This window comes from Muscardinus avellanarius (genome assembly GCF_963383645.1).
Source record: "Muscardinus avellanarius genome assembly, chromosome: 13".
Lineage (NCBI taxonomy): Eukaryota > Metazoa > Chordata > Mammalia > Rodentia > Gliridae > Muscardinus > Muscardinus avellanarius.
In genome coordinates, this window is record NC_137799.1 from 90,802,834 (window position 1) to 90,821,998 (window position 19,165).

Consider the following 19,165-nt stretch of genomic DNA (forward strand, 5'->3'; position numbering starts at 1 on the left):
AATTATTAGATAAATGAATGAATAATAAGTACTGTCATGCTAGGAAAGTCAGTATGACTTCCTAAGGTTGCTGGCTAGAAAAGAATTCATAATATTTTAACATTTCATCAACACTAGTGTAGCTAAGACTTAAAAAGAAGCCTGATCGGGTTTCATTTTTATTCCATGTAGGATCCTGGTGGGCAATCCATTTACATGCTCCTGTGACATTATGTGGATCAAGACTCTCCAAGAGACTAAATCCAGCCCAGAAACTCAGGATCTGTACTGCCTAAATGAAAGCAGCAAGAATATTCCCCTGGCAAACCTGCAGATACCCAATTGTGGTAATTTATTTTTAAATCAATGACTTCTAGTTGCTATTAATTATTCTCATTGCTTTGGTGTGGTGGAGTCTGGGAGATTACCACTACCCAGATTTTATATAGTGTGCTATTGGTGTCTCCAGTGAATCAGACAAGAGTTGTGTGCAGAGTGGAGAAGTCAGCTGGGAGCAACTCTACTGGATATGCTTTGCAAGTAGAATATTGATTCCAAGTGGCTGGCTTTAACGTGCACAGAGAAACAAGCACATGGTTGATTCCTTTGATTTTTCACTTGTTTATCCAGCCGTCTATCCATCCATCCATTCATCCATCCATCCATCCATCCACCCATCCATCCATCCACATATACACACAAAAATCTGCTAAGAGTGTGACCTTTTCCTGGTCACATATACACATGACTGGCACCCCAGCCTCAGGAGGGAAAGAGCTCAGGATGACGGGGATGTGCGGTGGCACAGGTAGTGTGACCCTATCCAGGTGTCTGTGGCTCTGGATGCAGTGCCCTCTGTCTGCCCTTATGCCTGCCTGCTGGCCCCCACCTTTGGATCAGGATCTCCTTTATCCTTGCCCTCATCTCTTTGCTCAGCATTTTCACCTCCAGAATGTAAAAGGGCACTGTCTGGCCTTGTGAGAGCTGCTGTGTTACCAGGAAGGAAAATTAGTGTTCTGGTTAGGATTTTGCTCTTCTGTGACACACCTTCCTGGTGCCTGCATAGGCCTATAATTCCTCCACTGAAATTTTAATCAATAAGCAATTCAGTTTGATCTGGCCAGGTGGCTGGCAACAGGGCGGGGAGCCTGTGTCATCTGGCTCTTGTGCACAGGATCTGCACACTACCCACACTCAGCCCCTGCTCTGTTTTCCAAAGAGCCTATTTGAGGTCCATTTTTATTTAAGAAAAATATAGCTGCTACTTTCTCCTAATGCGAATGTAATCAAAATAAAGGCCAGTGTTGTTTCTTACCCCAAGAGCCTTGGAGGCTAGCACGTGCCTCCCTCGATGCTCTGTCACACGCAGAGCCCTTGATCTCAAGTGGGGGAGTCGATCTTAGTGCCCTTTTCAACTTCCTTTGCTCCCCTCTGTTTTTCTAGTTAACACTTTAAAATAAACCCAACTTTGATAAGAAAGCAACTGTCCTCTGCTCTGGTATAAATTTGCACCGCTGAGAGAAATTGCCTAGAGGGACAAGAAGTTTATTGTTGAGTCATTGGCCTGTGGCTAGCTCCCAATGGCCATGGCTGCGGAGACCACACTGGTCCAGTAATGCAGAGGAGAAGGGCGCAGGCATCAGCTCCTGCTCGGAGCCCACACATGGCCTCTTAATACATGTTGACTTTGTCCTTGCCTGAAACCAATTCTCCGTCCATGGCCATTGTGATATGGGTAGAAGAAGTGTAGGGAGGAAACTGATACCCATTTTCTTAACTCGTTAAAGTTCAATAATTGTTACATTTTTTTCCTTACAAATTTTCTCCATAAATTTTGGGTATGAAACAGAGATTTTCAATCTACTGTCAGGAGGGCAGAGGTTGGATTGATCAGTAAGTATCGAATGGTTCAATTCACAAAAATATTCAGAAGTTATCTCAATGTCAATGATGCTTTTTAAAAAGCCACATTAGAAGAACGTGTCAGGGGAATTAACATTTTCTACCACTTTGGCATTTTTAAATTGCCTTGTTCTTTCCCTTCTAGCTTTTTTCTTTCAAAGTGATTTTACTTATTTATAATTGTACAAAAATGATATATTTTGTTGTGAAAGTGGTTTCCTATGTTACAAGTGAAGCCTGTGTCTTCCTTGCTCATGACCATTTCAGATCAGTAGTCAGAGATCTATTGTGTTCTTTATAACCACTGTGTGGTACTCATGGTAGAATATATACATACACACACACACACACACACACACACACACACACACATATACATATATATACATATATATACACACATCATATTACATATATCATGTAATGTGTAATAATACTATTATGTAATATATTATATATTACTGTATATAACACATTATAACATATTTTGCAAATGTGAGAATATGTGAAAATTTTGTTTTAAGCTAGGAAGGAAGAGAGAACAGCAGAGCTCCAAGCAGGGTCCCTAGAGAGGATATCATAATATATCCTAATTCCATTGAATTTCCCAGATTTGAGGGCATTTTGGTTATTTTCTATTTTTTGTTACTATTATGTTTTCACAAGGATCATTATTCAGATTCTTTCTACGTAAAGTTTTTTTAGATTACATACTAAGAAGCAGGACTTTTATTTTTTATCAGAGATTCCCAAACTTACTGGCTTATCACTTTTTCTTTAGAAAATAAAATTATTCGGCATCCCCTGGGTTCTTCCCCACCCTCTTTTTGTTTTATTCAGCACCCCCCATTCCATTGCACTGGAGTCTACTGAGGCTATTACTGCCCTCTGGGACATTCCAGCATCCCCCTGGGGGATCGGTATCCTAGACCTTGGGAATCTGGGTTTATATTGTTTGTAATTAAAAATTGGCTGCATCCATTGATAACCACCGTACCAAGTTACACCTTTATATCAGCACACATTTTAGTTTTGTCTTTCTAAAACATGCTGTCATTTTTGCTTTTTCATTTGTGTTTCTTGATTGCTACTGTGTGCCTTCTGTGTTCATTGAGCTGAGTTCGTGCTCAGGGAATTGCCTCTTCATATCCCTTGCGTATTTTCGTATAGTGTTCTTCCTTGTCTTTATTTTCAGTGTTAATATTCTTTCTTTTTTCTTATTTGAAAGTTATAAATGACATTACTCGTTAAAAATACATACAAGCCCCAAATCTGTACAAGACATATTTAAAAATATATTTTCTGTATGTGTCTAGAGAGATAATGCCCCAAAGAAAGGCAGAGCGACACTGACTTTGGGGTCCTGCTTCCCTCTGTCCATCACCCAGCTCGTTCTCATCTGGGGTTTCGTTATTAGATCGTCGCCTGATCCTCCTGAAGATTCCCTATTTCTTTGTGGATCATTGATTTTTGGGTCCCGTGACTTCCTCTCAGAATTTTTCCTTTTGTTGGCTTATTTCTTTTAATATTTCTTTCATTGAAATTGAAAAAATAAAAACTCCCAGGTTTTGCCTGGTGGGAAATCAGCCTGCATTTTTTTCTCCTCCGTCGAATCACCTGAGTAAAAATTGTAGGCTCAAAGCTCTTAGAACTTTGCAGATATCGTGCCATGTCCTTTCTGCACGTAGTGTCGCTGAGGTTAGTCAATGCTTGCACCTTGCTAGGTCACACATGCCTTTTTTTTTTCCCCTCTTGAAGCACCCAGGATTTTCTCCTTATTCATGTTATAATCTCACCACGGTGTAATATAATGTTGTTTGCTTGTTTAGTTAAATTCTGCTTGGCATGAAGGGTGCCCTTGGGATATGAAGGTTCATGGCTTCAGTTCTGTAATTTTTTTACATATTTGCTTTGCGTATTCTTTCCATTTGCCTTCTCTCAGTGAATTCTGGCCGGATGAATATTTACACCCCTGGCTCATCCTCTGTCCTTCTCGGCCTTTCTTTAATAATTTCTGTTTGCTTGTCCTTTTGCGCTTGCATTATGAGAGGACTGGTTTGTTCTCTACTTGACTCTTAGCTGTTTCTCCCACTTCTGGGTTTTTCCTTTCAGCCACTGATTTTCACTTTTTACAGTTGCTGGTGATTTTTTTTTTTAATGGCTGGGTCTCACCTTTATCTCTGCTTGTCCCCACCAGCACTTAGTATAACTAACAGGTTTTTCCTGCCAAGTTCCCACACTGCTTGTGCCCTCTGGAGGAAGCCATTGGTGTAGTTGAATGCCACACCCAAGGTGGAGCCTAGGGCTGCACCTGGGGAAGGGAATTTCTCCTCTTCTTCCCTCCCTCCCTTCCTTCCTTGAGATTGAACCCAAGTGCATTCTACTTCTGAGCTGTACCCCCAGCCATATTTCAGTTTTTATTTTGAAATAGGGTCTTGCTACATTGCTGAGGGGGGCCTCACTAAGTGGCCAAGGCTGGCCTGGAACCTGCATCTTCCTGTCTCAGCCTGGCCTGCCCTGCAGTTGTCCCCTCTAGTTTTGGCTGCACCAGAGCCTCAGTATTTTGTGCAGTGCAGACTCATGTTCACGTGGGACTCTCCTGCTTTTCCTTAGTCCCGATCTCCTGCTTTCTCTGCTGTAGGGTGCCACGTATTTTCTCGTCCATCAATAGTATGCTTTTCCAGTTACAACATGGTTCTGTATTTTAGAAAATATTTTATACATTTTTTTTTTAGAGATTTGGAAGGAGAAGGAGAAAGCTTCAGTGTAGAATTTAGTCATGAATAAATTTTCTTCATGATTGTTTCCCAATTTTGGTTGTTCAAAGACGGGTTAGATGGTTGAACAGAAAATCACACTAGAATGTTGGATTTAAAACTTTCTCTGAGACTCCATGTTGAAGAGATCAGAGGATGGCATTCGAAAATCTTTAAATGAGATAATGAGATATCTTATTTTGTTTAAATTTGGTTCATGGTCACATGGCTTTTTCTTTTAGTTTTTTTTTTTTTTTTTTTGAAGCACATGCGTTGTATTTACAACCTTTGCCCCAGAGTCACGGAGTCCATCTTTTTTTCCACATTTGTTTTTTGCATGAAACATTTAGATGACTCCGATTGGCTGAGAGTATGTTCTTGTGTGTTTCCTCACTGTAACCAATGCTTTACCAGTGGTAGTCATTGTATTTAGTTGCAATTGATACTGCTTCATTTGAATAAAAGAAACAGCTATTGGGATTTTCTTCCTTTGTAAGAGGGCTTTCTGTTCACTATTTCCCCTTTCACACTTCACTATGGAGGTGTAAATCCTCTACATTTTGTATGCATGCACCGATGCCCTGAATGGGGCCTGATGTAATGACTAAACATAATTGGTGTTTGAACCATATTTGCCAAAGATGATAAATGCATGGATCATATTATATTAATGACCACGTTGATTGAACCAAGTTTTTCAGAATGATGCGAATGTTTCACTTAGTTAAAAATAAATATATTATTCCAGAGCTGGGCGTGGTGGCACAGGCTTGTAATCCCAGCATTTGGAAGGCTGAGACAGGAGGATCACGGTTTGCGGACAGCCTTAGCTATTTAGTGAAGCTTTCCACAACTCAGTGAGACCCTGTTTCAAAATTAAGAATAAATAATAGGGCGGGGGTGTAGCTCAGAGGTAGAATGCCCCTGGGTTCCATTCCCAGTACCGCAAAAAAAAAAAAATAAAAAATAAAAAAAAATAAATAAAATAAAATAAAAAAATATATTTTTCTATCCAAATTATCCCATATTTTAGCATTTTGTACTTTCCTTTGACATTTTTGTTCTCATCGCATTTTGAGAAAGCCTTGTTTCATAAGTCCTTAGAGATGAAGGGAACGTGGTGTGCGCGGCCAGGACTTGACTGCGTTGGGAATGCCTGTCGCAGTCAAAATACCTCACGATATTTTTTAACAGTCCTCACCTGTTGTGAACGATTGTAAATTTATTTGTCCTATGAAACTAGTTGCGGTCTGTTTCTCTACCAGACCTTTTTAAGCCTTAAAAAAAGGTCTTTATTGATTGCAAGACAAAAGAAAAACCACGTTCATATGCAGTTTCTCCACTAATTGGAATAGGACACGCTAGGAGCAAAGGACCAAAGTGCTCCCAGTGCCGAGGAGCAGTCCTCCTGCAGCTGTGCTGAGTCAGCGTCCCCTCTGCCTGCTACTTCTTTTAGCGGTTTTACTGAACTTACTGTCAGCTAGTACTTTTTAAATTTTTCTGCTCAATCCCTGTACACTCGGTTGGTCTTCGGCAGTTAGTCTTGCAGTATCAGCTTTTCAATCAGCTTCCCTGGCTGAATGGGATTATTAAGGGGCAGTGAACTTTCTACTTTAGCTTTTGAAATACCATCGTTACAATTGAAACCTTATCTGGAAGAGAGGTTCTTCAGGAAGTGTTAATAGTGGATGAAATGCTCTAAGTAGATGGTGAACACATTGACGAAAGGTAGTGTTCCTGTGGGTCATATGAACTCAGTCCCTCAACTCATTTCACTAGTAACTAGTTACCATCGAGAATGATAGCCCCACAGTGGATAGAAGGGGCGATTCATTTGATGGTTGAAGAACTGTGCAGTCACTACATAAAACAACCTTAATGGTCCCACGGCCTGCAATCAGACCTACTTTTCGTTTCTTGGTTATTTATAGTGGCAGTTACAATCGTCCACCCTTTCAACCTTTAGACTTTTTAGTGAAAAGACTCCTTAAGACATATCAACAAAAGATGATCTCGAATATCAGTCTGCAGGTACCTGGGAAGAGAGGCCTTGTTCCTTGCATTAAATTGATATGAACGATTTGTTTGTAAGATTTACTTTTCCGCTGGGCACAGTGGGGCGCGCCTGTAAGCCCAGTACTTGGGAGGCTGAGACAGGAGGATTGCAGGTACGAGGCCAACCTCAGTAATTTAGTGAGATCCTGTTTGCAAATACAAAATAAAAAGTTCTGGGGGCAGTAGCTCAGAGGGAGAATACCCCAGGGTTCAATCCATAGTACAGAAAAATAAAGTTGAGATTTGCTGTTGGGTTTGGCCACAGTTTGTAGGGCACTGTCTGGCGTTTCTGTACATACTTCTTTTTTTTTTTTTTTTCCTTAAATCAGGAAAATAGGCTGGTAGTAATTCTCCTTTGTTAGCAATCACAGATGAGAAGGAAATGTTATTCTGCTGCTGTATGTAGAAGTTAGGCTGGCATAGCATCTTAACCGCATTGATTTTTTTATTTAGTTTTTTCTTTCTGATGAACATAAAGTCTACTTTAGGGTACTCTTTGCCTTACATTTGATGGGAGATAAGTTTTACCTCCTAAAATATAGCAAACACACAGTGGATCATTCCTTTTCTTTATCTTTCTAGAATGCCAAGTGAAGCTGCTTTTTCCAAATCAGTCAGCTGCTGTTTAAACCTTTGTGTTTAGAAGTTATATGGTAGCTGTCACTGTTATGACATGGCTCACATAAGCTTAGAAGCGCAATTTTCAATTTGAGCTTGCAAAGTCATTTTGCTAATTTTCTGTCATTTTCGCAACCAGGTGTAAAGCAGTCTCTTCTAAATAGGTCAGATGCATTCTGGCTTCATTCCTGGTTGTGGGATATATCTGTTATGGAGACAAAGAAATTGGAAGATATGCCACAAAGACAGACGGGTAGAGGGAGAAAGTACAGACTTTTAATATTCTGCCCAGAGAGAATCGACAAAGAGGTCAAGTGTTTATTTATTTTAAATTATTTATATATGCACAGATAGAAGTGGGAGGAGAGAAGGGAGAGCAGAAAAAATAGTAATTTACTTGAATATTTTTATGGAGTGAGCAGAGTCCAGAGTTACTGAAACAAGTCAAAGAACACAATCTAGGCTTTTTAATGACTACAGAAAGATAAAACCCCAACTCGACCCCTTTAGTTAATAATCCCAGATGACTAGAGATTTAATTCAATTATTATTATTATTATTATTTTTGGTGGTACTGGGGTTCCTGGAAGCCCTTCTACCTCCGGGCTACACTCCCAGACCTATTTTTACATTTTTATTTGGAAACAGGGTCTCCTAAGCCAGTGCGCGCAGCTGGCTTCGAACCTGCGCGATCCTCCTGTCTCTGCCTCCCAAGTGCGGGGATTACAAGTGTGCGCCACCACGCCCGGCTAATCTAATTATTTAAAAACAAGAACATCCAACCCAGGCGTGGTGGCGCACGTTTGTAATCCCAGCATTCAGGAGGCTGAGACAGGAGGATCGCGGTTCACAGACAGCCTCAGCTACTACTTATTGAGGTCCTCTGCAACTCAGTGAGACCCTGTTTCAAAATAAAGAATGAAAAATAGGACTGGGGGTGTAGCTCGGAGGTAGAATGCCCCTGGGTTCCATCCCCAGTACTGCAAAGAAAAAGAAAGAAAGAAAGAAAGAAAGAAAGAAAGAAAGAAAGAAAGAAAGAAAGAAAGAAAGAAAGAAAGAAAATAAAAAGAAAATAAGAAGGAGAACATCCAGATGGTACACATCTGTAATCCCAGTATTTGGGAGGCTGAGACTGAAAAGACAGATTCAAGGCCAGGCTCAGCAATTTACTGAGACTCTCAGCATCCTAGGAAGATCCTGTTTGGAAATAAAGAAGTAAAAAGGGCTGGGAGTCTAGAAACCCCTGGGTTCATTTTCTAGTATCCCCAAATTATAAACTTAAGCAAACATATCAACCACTAAGCCACACATGGGAAGGAGGGATGGGGAGGGACTGGGGTGAGAATTGGGTAAGGGCTAATTGTGTGGTGTGTGCATGTATGTCTTCACCATCTTTTATCCCATTAAGATGCATAACTACAATGTACCGATAAAAAAATTAAAAAAATAATTAAATTAAAAAACAAAAAATAAAAATAAGAGGGAGGGCATGCATACTTTGAACCAAAGCATCTGGTCCATGTGCTCAGCTCTTAGGGGTGGGAGCAGAGGCATGGAAAACGCCAGCCAGGAGGCAGCCACAGAAGTGTTGTTTAGGGCCAGGGCCAGGCACATATGGGCAGGCCAGCACAGACACACTCACCAGTTTGTGATGTTGGTAAGCTTTAACTTCTTCACCTACTCAGTAGGATCTTTAGGATGACTTATAAGATAATACATGGAAAATATTTAAGATAGAGTCTAGCATATATTATTACATACCCAATAGATATGAGCTCTTAATGTTGTGGCAACCATCAGAATGGGTAGTTAGCTTTACATGTATTTTGGATCTATATTTAAATATGTGCAGGTATTTTGTTAAGTTGCTTCAAAGGGAAATAACAATGCCTGGACAAGATATCACAACCCAAACGAATTCAATGTGCTCAAATCAGCTGGAGCTGCTAATATGCTGACGTCCATCCTGAACATCCAGGCTCCTAAGGGACGCGCTTTCCTCTCCCTCCCCCTCCTCCCTTCCCCTCCTCTTTTTCTGTCTCCTCCCCCTTCCTTCTTCCCTTCCCTTTCCTCCCTCTCTCCTTCCCTTCCTTCCTGGATTTTTTTTTCTCCAGGAGTATCTCCAGGAATTAAATTTCCTCAGAACATACTTTAGGGAAAGTTTGCTGGACCAGATAATTAGGCCCCCGTTAGTGTTAAGAATAAAAGGTGTAAAAACAGAAGCCTAGTAACCGATTGTCCAACACTCATTGTCTAAATTCTTGCTACTCAAACTGTGATCTGTGGCATGCGGAATGTGTTAGAAATACAAACTCTCTGGCTCCAGCCCAGACCTATTGGAGAAGAAACTACATTTTTAACAGGATATCCTGGTGATTCATACGCACAATTAAAATTTGGGAAGCACTTGAAGCCTACTTGCTTGGAAGCCTAATACTTTTCTGCTAAGGTCTACAGATGAGTAGGTCCTTATCTACATCAAGACAGCTGGCAGGGAGGTATCTGTCTGCCTGGGAAGCTGGTCATCTCTTATGTCCAGGGAGGTTTCCCATTGTGCCAGGAAGATGCTGTGATGCTTAGAACCAGGAGCCCATTATGGTAGCGCTGGCAGCTGTTGGAAGCATTGCTGGCTTTGCTCTGTGCTCGTGTTGATTTCAAATCTTATTAAGCAAGGAAGTAGTGCCTGGCAAGTGGTTTATCCCGCCTTGGCTATTCATGTTTCCCAATTCTTTTTTATTGTGCTAATTAAACCTCAAGTGATATTTCAAGTACAGATTGTTTTTTCCACGACTGAATCTTCGGCCAGCATATTAATGCTGTAGCATTAACGTGAGTCAGATGCTTACTCATTTGTGGAAGACTTTACATTTTAAAGATCTAGACTTGGCCGAATTCGCACAGATTCCTTTGGAAACTGCTCTGACAGGGTGCTACAATCTCTCTATAAATAAAGAAGACTCGTTCTTTCTTCATAAAATAGACACATAATTATTTTGTACATTAAACAAATTTCCTAGGAAATGGATGTGCAGTGGTCAGGCTTCAAATGAATGCATGCGTTCCGTAGTGGTGAAGACCCCGGGCTTTGGGTTCAAGTTTCAGCTTTAAATGTACTTAGGCAAAAAATAAACAAATAAATAAATAAATGTACTTAGGCAACTTCGGGAGATGTATTTGACTTTTTCAAAATTTATGTACTTCACTCAGTGAGTAAGTCAAACTGCTTAGCTTCAAGACTGGTTGCAAGGATTCAATAAAACAGTAAGTCCTAGACAAGAGAATCTGGTTTGCTGAATGCCCAGTAAATGCTAATGTTACTACTACTGTTAAGTATTTTTAGTGCTGTTAATCATATCAACTAAGCTTGAAGAGTAATACTGTGTTCATTTTAAGGGGAAAAATTGATTATGAAAGCATTTCCTACTGCTATCAATTATTTAAAATTTTCTCAAAATTTCTGAAATATTCGATGTTTTTATAAAAAGGGCAGGAAATGTCTTTTATGTGGTACTGGGGACTGAACTCAGGGACATTCTACCTTCGATCTACATCCCCAGACCCATTTTATTTTTTATTTTGGAATAAGGTCTCTCTGAGTTGCTGAGTGCTGTGCTAAGTTACTGAGGCTGGCCTCAAACCTGTGATTCTTCTGTCTCAGCTCCCCAAGTGCTGGAATTGCAGGCATGTGCCACCATGCCTGGCTAAGATGTGTCTTTAAACTCCATTGGTGGTATCTGGGGAGTAGAGGGGGTGAGACCTTGAAAAAAAGCTTGGGCCCATGGTCTCTCCAGAGTCAGTAGAGAAATCTGTAAGTCCAAAGAAAATGGGAAAGAGTCAAGTAAAAAAAAAAAAAAATGCAAAGATTATAGGCCAGAGAGCAGAAGAATGGGTCCTAAGTGACTTAAAGCCAGTGAGTGCTGGCTACCAAGTTGGCAAGGGAGAAAGCATAGGAGAATCTTGATTTGCATTGTAGAATTACTCAAGCCTCAGGGAGCAAGACAGATCATTGGCTAAAGGTTAAGAAACAGTTGAAGATACTCTGTTAGGTTCAGGTGGCTACACCCTTTCTTCTTCAGAAAACTGGTTGTTTAATTCTCTGAAGAGAATGAAATAAAGATTCTGAGGAATTCTAGGTAGAAAACAGAAAGGGCCCATAGAGAAAATAATAGATTTAAATATTGATTTTCGATATTATAAGCCTTCTTTCTCATCCGAAGTTACTTACTCTTTCTCGTTGGAAGTAATTCTTCCAGTGAACTAAATAATTAGATAGCATATCTTTCAAAATAGTTTAATGATATTGAAATCAGGTTGTATCCAGAAAAGAGGCCAAAAATATTGCATAGAGTGAAGCTGACGGTTAATAAACAGCGCATTGTGGAGGATGTTTGAGCAGCCAAGGATCAGTAAGTATTTGAAAAAACTAAAATACAATTGAAAAACCCCAAACAGAAGAAACAAACAAAGAATTTGCAAGAAACAAAGTTGGAATGGGCAGAAGAAAAATTCAAAAGAAATTATCATAAATATCTCAGAGGTCAAGCTGGGTGTGGTGGCCCAGCTTCGGCAACTTAGTAAAACCCTGAGAAACCTAGAGAGATCCTGTTTCAAAACAAACAACAATAATAAGTAAGTAAGTAAATAAATAAATAAATAAATAAATAAATAAATAAATAAAAAGGGCTAGGATGTAACTCAGAGGTAGAATGCCCTGGGTTCAGCTGCAAGCCCAAAGGGGGAAAAAAATTAGAGATCAGAGGAACTATTGCATACATGAAAAACAAACAAGCAAACAAACAAATAAACCTGTGAAAAAGTAGAATTTTCAGGAAAGAAAAAAATCCCTGGAAACTAAAAGGCCTATCTGAAGAACTCACCCTCCAAATACAAGAAATAAACACAAAGAGGCAAAACAGGAAATAAAGGATTCAGAATTAGATGGGCTATTTGGAAGAACCAACATCCAAATAATAGGAGTCTTAAGTGATGAGAAACTGTGACATTTAAAAATCTTTCCTAAAGCCGGGTGTGGTGGCGCACGCTTATAATCCTTGCGCTTGGGAGGCTGAGACAGGAGGACAGCACAGGTTTGAAGCCAGCCTCAGTTACTTAGGGAGGCTCTCAGCAACTTAGTGAGACCCTGTTTCAAAAATAATGAATACAAAATAGGGCTGGGGGATGTAGCTTGGAGATAGAATAACCCTGGATTCTATCCCCAGTACTGAAAAAATAAAATAAAATAAAAATAAGCTTTATTTTCTCATCTAGATGATGTCACCTCATAGCACGGGGAAAGATGAGAAGACAGGGCTACACTGAGTCTGGTGTGGGCATATTGGGAAGGCTAGTATTTTGTGTGAAAGCTCCTCCTGTTCTATAGCAGGTGACCAGTAGATAACATGAAAATAGAAAAACCAAGAAGCTGCCGGGCGTGATGGCGCATGCTTGTAATCCCCGTGCTTGGGAGGCGGAGACAGGAGGATCGCGCAGGTTCGAAGCCAGCCGCGCTGGCTTAGGTGACCCTGTTTCCAAATAAAATAATAAAATAGGTCTGGGAGTGTAGCCTGGAGATAGACGGGCTTCCAGGAATCCCAGTTCCACCAAAAAAAAAAAAAAAAAAAAAAGAAAAAAGAAAAAAGAAAAAGAAAAATAAAGAAAAAAAAAAGTAAAACCAAGAAGCAGCATCATAATGATAGTTAATGAGGTGGAGATCAGCACCAAAGGAAGACATTCAAAGAGATGTAATGGGTGCCTCCAAGAATAGAAAATAGTATCATCTGGTGAGGTGGGACTACTATTCTGCATATAGTCATCTGAATGTTTTTTTGTAAGAAGCATTATAGTCTAGACTCTTCAAAAACTACCTATGGTTTGATTCTTGAAAAATAAAAAATATGTTTTAAAGAAGTAACCCACATCATATCATTCAGTTCAACGATACTTGATGTGCTTCTGAATAAATTGGAAAGATTGTCACAGAAGTTGTGAATAAATGCACTGAGAGAGAGAGAAAAAAGTTCCTTGTCCTTGTCCACACCATTACTTTGGGCCCGATTTAGGGTCTGCGGTTCATTTCTATTTATTGTACTCTCTTTTGTCCATTGTCTGTGCTTCTGGCCCTGTTTAGCTCTGAGTATGGGCCTTCTTTTGAAACTCTGGGAAAGATATGACATGACTCTCTGCTGAATACTTACCGGAAGGAGGAGTTCCAAAGAGGTCTCACTGGCTCCTGAAAGCCAGATCTAGTTGGACTATCCCTTCTCAGTAGTGGAGATCCTATGAGATCTGAACTGTACCAACGTCGTTGTATCCTGATTTCAGTAATAAGAACATGACTTTGCCAGTAAGGACTGCATCATGAAGAATGGTTGATGCATAGCGGTAGAGATGGTGGATCAGATTATCGCCCAGTGGGTGGGGTCATTGCAGTTTAACAGCTGTCCAAGGTGAATTGACCTTCTGAACACCAGGTTGCTTCTGAGTTAATAATCTGTGACAGTCCTGTGTGACCTGGTTATGAGTGAATACAGTCCCAGGAAATTTCTGATATCAAGGAATGGATTGGTTTGACTGGCAGAACCTGTCATATTGTCACTTCCTCCAAGACCTGTATTCATGTAAAAAAATGCTATTTTTTCTGTGTAGTTTAAAATAGTGCATGTACTTAGTAGGTGTGATACTTTGATGCTGTGATAACAACACTGATTAAAAACACACCTAACACCTACCTTTTGAAATACAAGAGTATAAAATAATGTTGCACCAAAATGTTAAAATTTATGAAGTTCAGAATTTCATCTGATAGCAAATACATTTTTAGGGTTTTTTTAAAGTTATTTTCATTATAGCAAGAGTTTATATATTTTATCATATTATAACTAGAATGACCAATTATACTTATAATATTTAACATTGATTATATAGCCTCAAGAAATTCTACTGCTGGGATAATTCAAGATTCATCTTTAAAAAATTCTTTGAAACTACATTTTCTAGCCTTACCTTTTTATTTATTTTTTGCTGCTACATTGTAGTCATACATTTTTAATGGAGTACAAGATGTGGAGGCATACATGCACACATCACTCATTTAGCCCTTCCCCAACTCCCACCCCATTTTTTCCCCTCTCTCCTTTTCATCTTTGACTCGGTGATTGATATGTTTGTGAATGTACAACATGTACATTAAGGAATTTCTTTTTTCACCCTCTCATCCCCCTCAGTTAGGTCTCCTTATGTGCTCATCTGTGGTTTATCCTTCTTCATCTAGAGTCCCTCCTATGACCCATTTTCTCCCGAGCTTCCACATATTAGGCAGAGCATCTGATTCCTTACTTTTTGTGACTGACTAATCTCTCTTAGAATAATGTTTTTCAGTTCCATCCATTTCCCTGCAAATGACATAATTTGGTTCTTTTTTATGGCTCAGTAAAATTCCATTGTGTACATATCCCATAGTTTTGTAATCCATTTATCTGTTGATGGACATCTTGTGTGGGTCCATAGTTTGGCAATTGTGAATTATGTGGCTATAAACATAGATATGCATGCATTAGTTTTGTAGTTTGGTTTCCAGTCTTTTGGGTAGATATCCAGGAGTGGTAATTGCTGGATAATGTGGTAGGTTCATTCCCGTTCTTTTTAGGATCCGCCATACTGTTTTCCAAAATGGTTGCACAAATTTGCAATCTCATCAACAATGTATTAGGGTTCCTACTTCTCCACATCCTCACCAGCATTTGTTGTTTGTGTTTTTAATGATTGTCACTCTGATTGGGGGTAGGGGAAATCTCAGAGTATTTACCCTTTGCAATTCTATATCTCATTGTGGATTAGATTTATAACAATATTGATTAGTGTACAAAACAAATTTATGCAAAAAATATGAATGCATCTTACCCTTTTGGGGGTTGGACCCAGATAGTTTTTTTTAATCTCTGAGCTATACCTCCTATTCTGTTTTATTTTTTATTTGGAAATAGGGTCTTACTAATTTGCTAAGACTGGCTTTGAACCTATATCCTTCTGTCTGCCTCCCAAGTACTGAGATTACAGGCATGCACCACCACAGCCAGCATCCTATTGTATTTTTTACTAAAAAAAAAAAAAGGGAAATAGTGGAAATGGGGAAAGTAAATGAGATAAATTGTTGTCCCCCAGGTACAGTGCTTACTTATGTGCCCCCTAAAAAGGATTAGTAATTGAAAAACAAAAAAGAACAGGAAGAAACATAGTTCTACAAACTAGTGTTTTTTTTTTTTTTTTTTTTTTTTGCGGGTCTGGTGATGGAACCCAGGGGCATTCGACCTCCGAGCTACACCCCCTGCCCTATTTTTTATTCTTTATTTTGAAACCGGGTCTCACTGAGTTGCAGAGGACCTCACTAAGTAGCTGAGGCTGTCCGCGAACCACGATCCTCCGGGTCTCAGTCTCCCGAATGCTGGGATTATAAGCGTGGACCACCACGCTCAACTTACGAGTGGTTTGTTAAAAAGGGTTTTCTATAATAATATTTTCAAGAAATGCGATAATTCATTTTCAAATCTTGTTACTCCACATATTTTTGTCCAAATTACATTTATAAGGCTTATCAACTCAACATTTTGCAGTCTTAGAAAGTCAATGATGTATTTTAAACTGTACAGAGTTCTCAGTTTATTGCTATTATTATCCTTACTTTATTTTTGCAGAACTAGAAATTGAAGCCAGAAGCATTTTACCTCTGAGCTACATCCCCAGACCTATTTTTAATTATATTTTATTTATTGATTTTTTTTGTGGTACTAGGGATTGAAGCCAGGGACATTCTACCTCCGGTACCCCCCTAGCCCTAATTTTTACTCTTTATTTTGAAACAGGCTTCCACCAAGTAGCTGAGGCTGGCCCTGAACCTGTGGTCCTCCTGTCTCAGCCTCTCGAATACTGGGATTACAAGAGTGTGCCACCGTGTCTGACTATTGCTATTATTTTGATACTGAATTTAACTGCTCGTGTATGTTTCTGTTTGTTTTTCTTGTTCTTCAGGATTGCCGTCCGCAAACTTGGCTGCACCTAACCTCACAGTGGAGGAAGGAAAGTCCATCACATTGTCTTGTATTGTGGCAGGGGATCCACTTCCTAATTTGTACTGGGATGTTGGAAATCTGGTTTCCAAACATATGGTAAGGTTTGGATTTTGCCACCTTCTGACCACGAGAATGTTTTGAAATCTGAGATTGTATTAAATCTAGTAATGATGAGCTAATATTTTATAGCCTACATGGAGACATTTATAATAAATTGTTGATGTCCATTTACTCGCCATTTTTTCTTAAAAAGCAAAGGTGAAGCAGACTTGCATTTTAGTTATATTGATTGGGGATCTTTGATCTTTATATTCCTAGTGAGATCATTATGAGCACGGAGTGTCCCTGTCCTTGGGTTATTTTCCTCAGGAAGATAGGAATTCAGGAATTAGGGCAACTTCATGCATTCAACAATTGAAACCCAGAGAAATAGGATAAATCGAATAAGTTTTCTTCACCTTATCCCAATTTGGGCAGAAAACCTTTTCGTGTGTGTGTGTGTGTGTGTGTGTGTGTGTGTGTGTGTTGTTTTTATTTTATTTAATTTTCTTCTAGTTAGGGGCAGATGTTGTCATTTTGAGACCCATCCTAATCAATATTGTTTTTGTCTGTTAACTCATTTGTAGAATGAAACAAGCCACAGCAGACAGGGCTCCTTAAGGATAACTAACATTTCATCCGATGACAGTGGAAAGCAAATCTCCTGTGTGGCAGAAAATCTTGTAGGAGAAGATCAAGATACCGTCAACCTCACTGTGCATTGTACGTAAGCAGACCAGCATGTGTTTTTAATAGCAAATGATTGTGGCCGTTCCTGCGTGTGTTTCGGGGGCGCTCTGGGTGCTTCTTAAGTTTCTTTAAGAAGTCTGTGGCGGTGTTTCCTTCATACCTAGCTGAGGGATGCTGTCGGCCTCTTTCCCATGTTCTGCCTTCCGTATCTGGCTTGGGCATCGTCTTTCATGGAGCCTTTTCAGTCTCGAGCTTCTTGCCTCAAATCTCCCATTGTCTTCTTCTCATAGCACATACTTGGAGCAGATTAACTTCTTGGTAATATTTTAGTTTAAATTCTGATGTGCTAGTTTCTCAAAACTTATTCCTCAATGAAAGCCACATGAAGCTTTAAAGTAGGGAGACTTAAGCCATTTGCTGGCTGTTCACAAACATGTAATCATATCACTGATAAGATAAACCCTCATAGGTTTGACATCAGTTTTCTGGGAGGAAGGTGGGAAGAGTCCTGTCTAATACTGTAAATTAATATAATCTGCAAAAACTTTTATGATTATTGTTTTAGATTTGTGCAGAAGGAAGCTAAGGTACAAGATAGCAGTGCTTCTTAGACATATACCTTCTTCTCTAGAATCATATCTCCTGTAAAACATACCTAAAATGTCTAGATTGTGGCACTCAGTATGAATGTGTATTCAGAGAGAATCACATAGACACTGACCCATCATTGCAAATTCTGAACTGCAAAGTATAAATGAATGAGGATTTACTTTGTGCAGATGAGGGCTTGGAAGAGAAAAAACATGTTTATACATGTGTGTGAGTATGTATTCACATGTGTGGACACATGGCCATAGTTGGTATCAGTGTACTGGCTCACAGTCACTCGTAACACACACTCAGTGTGTCATCATCGTAGTAATGAAGTTCCAACCACAATCCTTTGACACTCTCAGTACCACCACCATGCCCACAGAGGGTGGGATGTACAGTTCCTCATCATTTTGACCTAGTCAGAATCCTGAAGTCAATAGTATCCCCAAATATATGTAACCAGCTTGCAATTTTATGTTCTTAAACCAGCACCTCACCAAAAACTCATTTGAGCTTGGTGGAAAGAATAAGTGGGCCCTGGGCACAGGGGTGAGGGTTGGTGGGGGAGGTGAGTGTGCCCTTACTTAGTGGATATAAACCCAATTGTGTTTAAATTGAATTTTTATAGAGGGATTCATATATGAAAAGTTATTTTGTGGTGGTGCACGCTTGTAATCCCAGCATTTAGGAAGCTGAAACAAGAAGATTGGGGTTTGCAGACAGCCTCAACTACTTAGTAAGGCCCTTTGCAATTCAATGACACCTTGTTTCAAAATAAAAAATAAAAAAAAGTAGGGGTAGGGGTGTAGCTCGAAGGTAGAATGCCTCTGGGTTCTACTCCCAGTACTACAAAAAAGGAAAAAAAATTGTTATTTTGTTTTCCAAAAACTATTATTTTATGTGCTGAGGATTAAACCCAGGGGCATTCTGCCTCTGAGCTACATTATTAGCCCTGTTTTATTTTTTATTTTGAAACAGGGTCTAAGTAGCCAAGGATGGCCATGAACCTGTGATCCAAGTACTGGGATTACAAGTGTGTGCCACCATGCCTGGCCTTCCAAAGACTATTTTAAGAAGGCTGTGAGAAATATGTGTTAAAGCAAACAATTAAATTTTGCAAATTTGAATTTTTATAATTTTTCATTTTTTAAAGTAAGGGACCCTGTTGCAATCCACATTGGCACAGTTCAGTAACTCCACAATGTACTCAGTTGAGGGAAATTTTACGTGAACTGGAAAATCCTTCTGTAGATTATGAAAGTGAACTGAACTTTTTCTTTTCAGCTTTACTTCATGGGTGGTATTATGGGAGGATTTACCTTAAAGCAAATGGGTAATGTCAGATTATCTGCCTTTTGTTTAAAGATCCTTGGACTTGAGTTCTTTCTCAGTTTAGGTGAATAAGTGATTATTATATTCTGAAGACTTGATCTTATCTGTCAAAGGCTAGATAAAGAGTAGGAGGAG

At 39.5% G+C, this 19,165-nt stretch overlaps 1 protein-coding gene across 1 annotated transcript in view; it reads left to right on the forward strand.

Moving 5' to 3' along the window:
* The window catches only part of NTRK2 (neurotrophic receptor tyrosine kinase 2), a gene marked incomplete at both ends in the record, with an annotated part of 373,926 nt that overhangs the window by 43,217 nt on the left and 311,544 nt on the right, over positions 1–19,165 (forward strand). Inside the window, 3 exons of the mRNA XM_080709003.1 lie at positions 172–326; positions 16,335–16,471; positions 17,002–17,137. Coding sequence (XP_080565129.1) covers positions 172–326; positions 16,335–16,471; positions 17,002–17,137 — 428 coding nt within the window. The remainder of the gene's footprint in view (positions 1–171; positions 327–16,334; positions 16,472–17,001; positions 17,138–19,165) is intronic.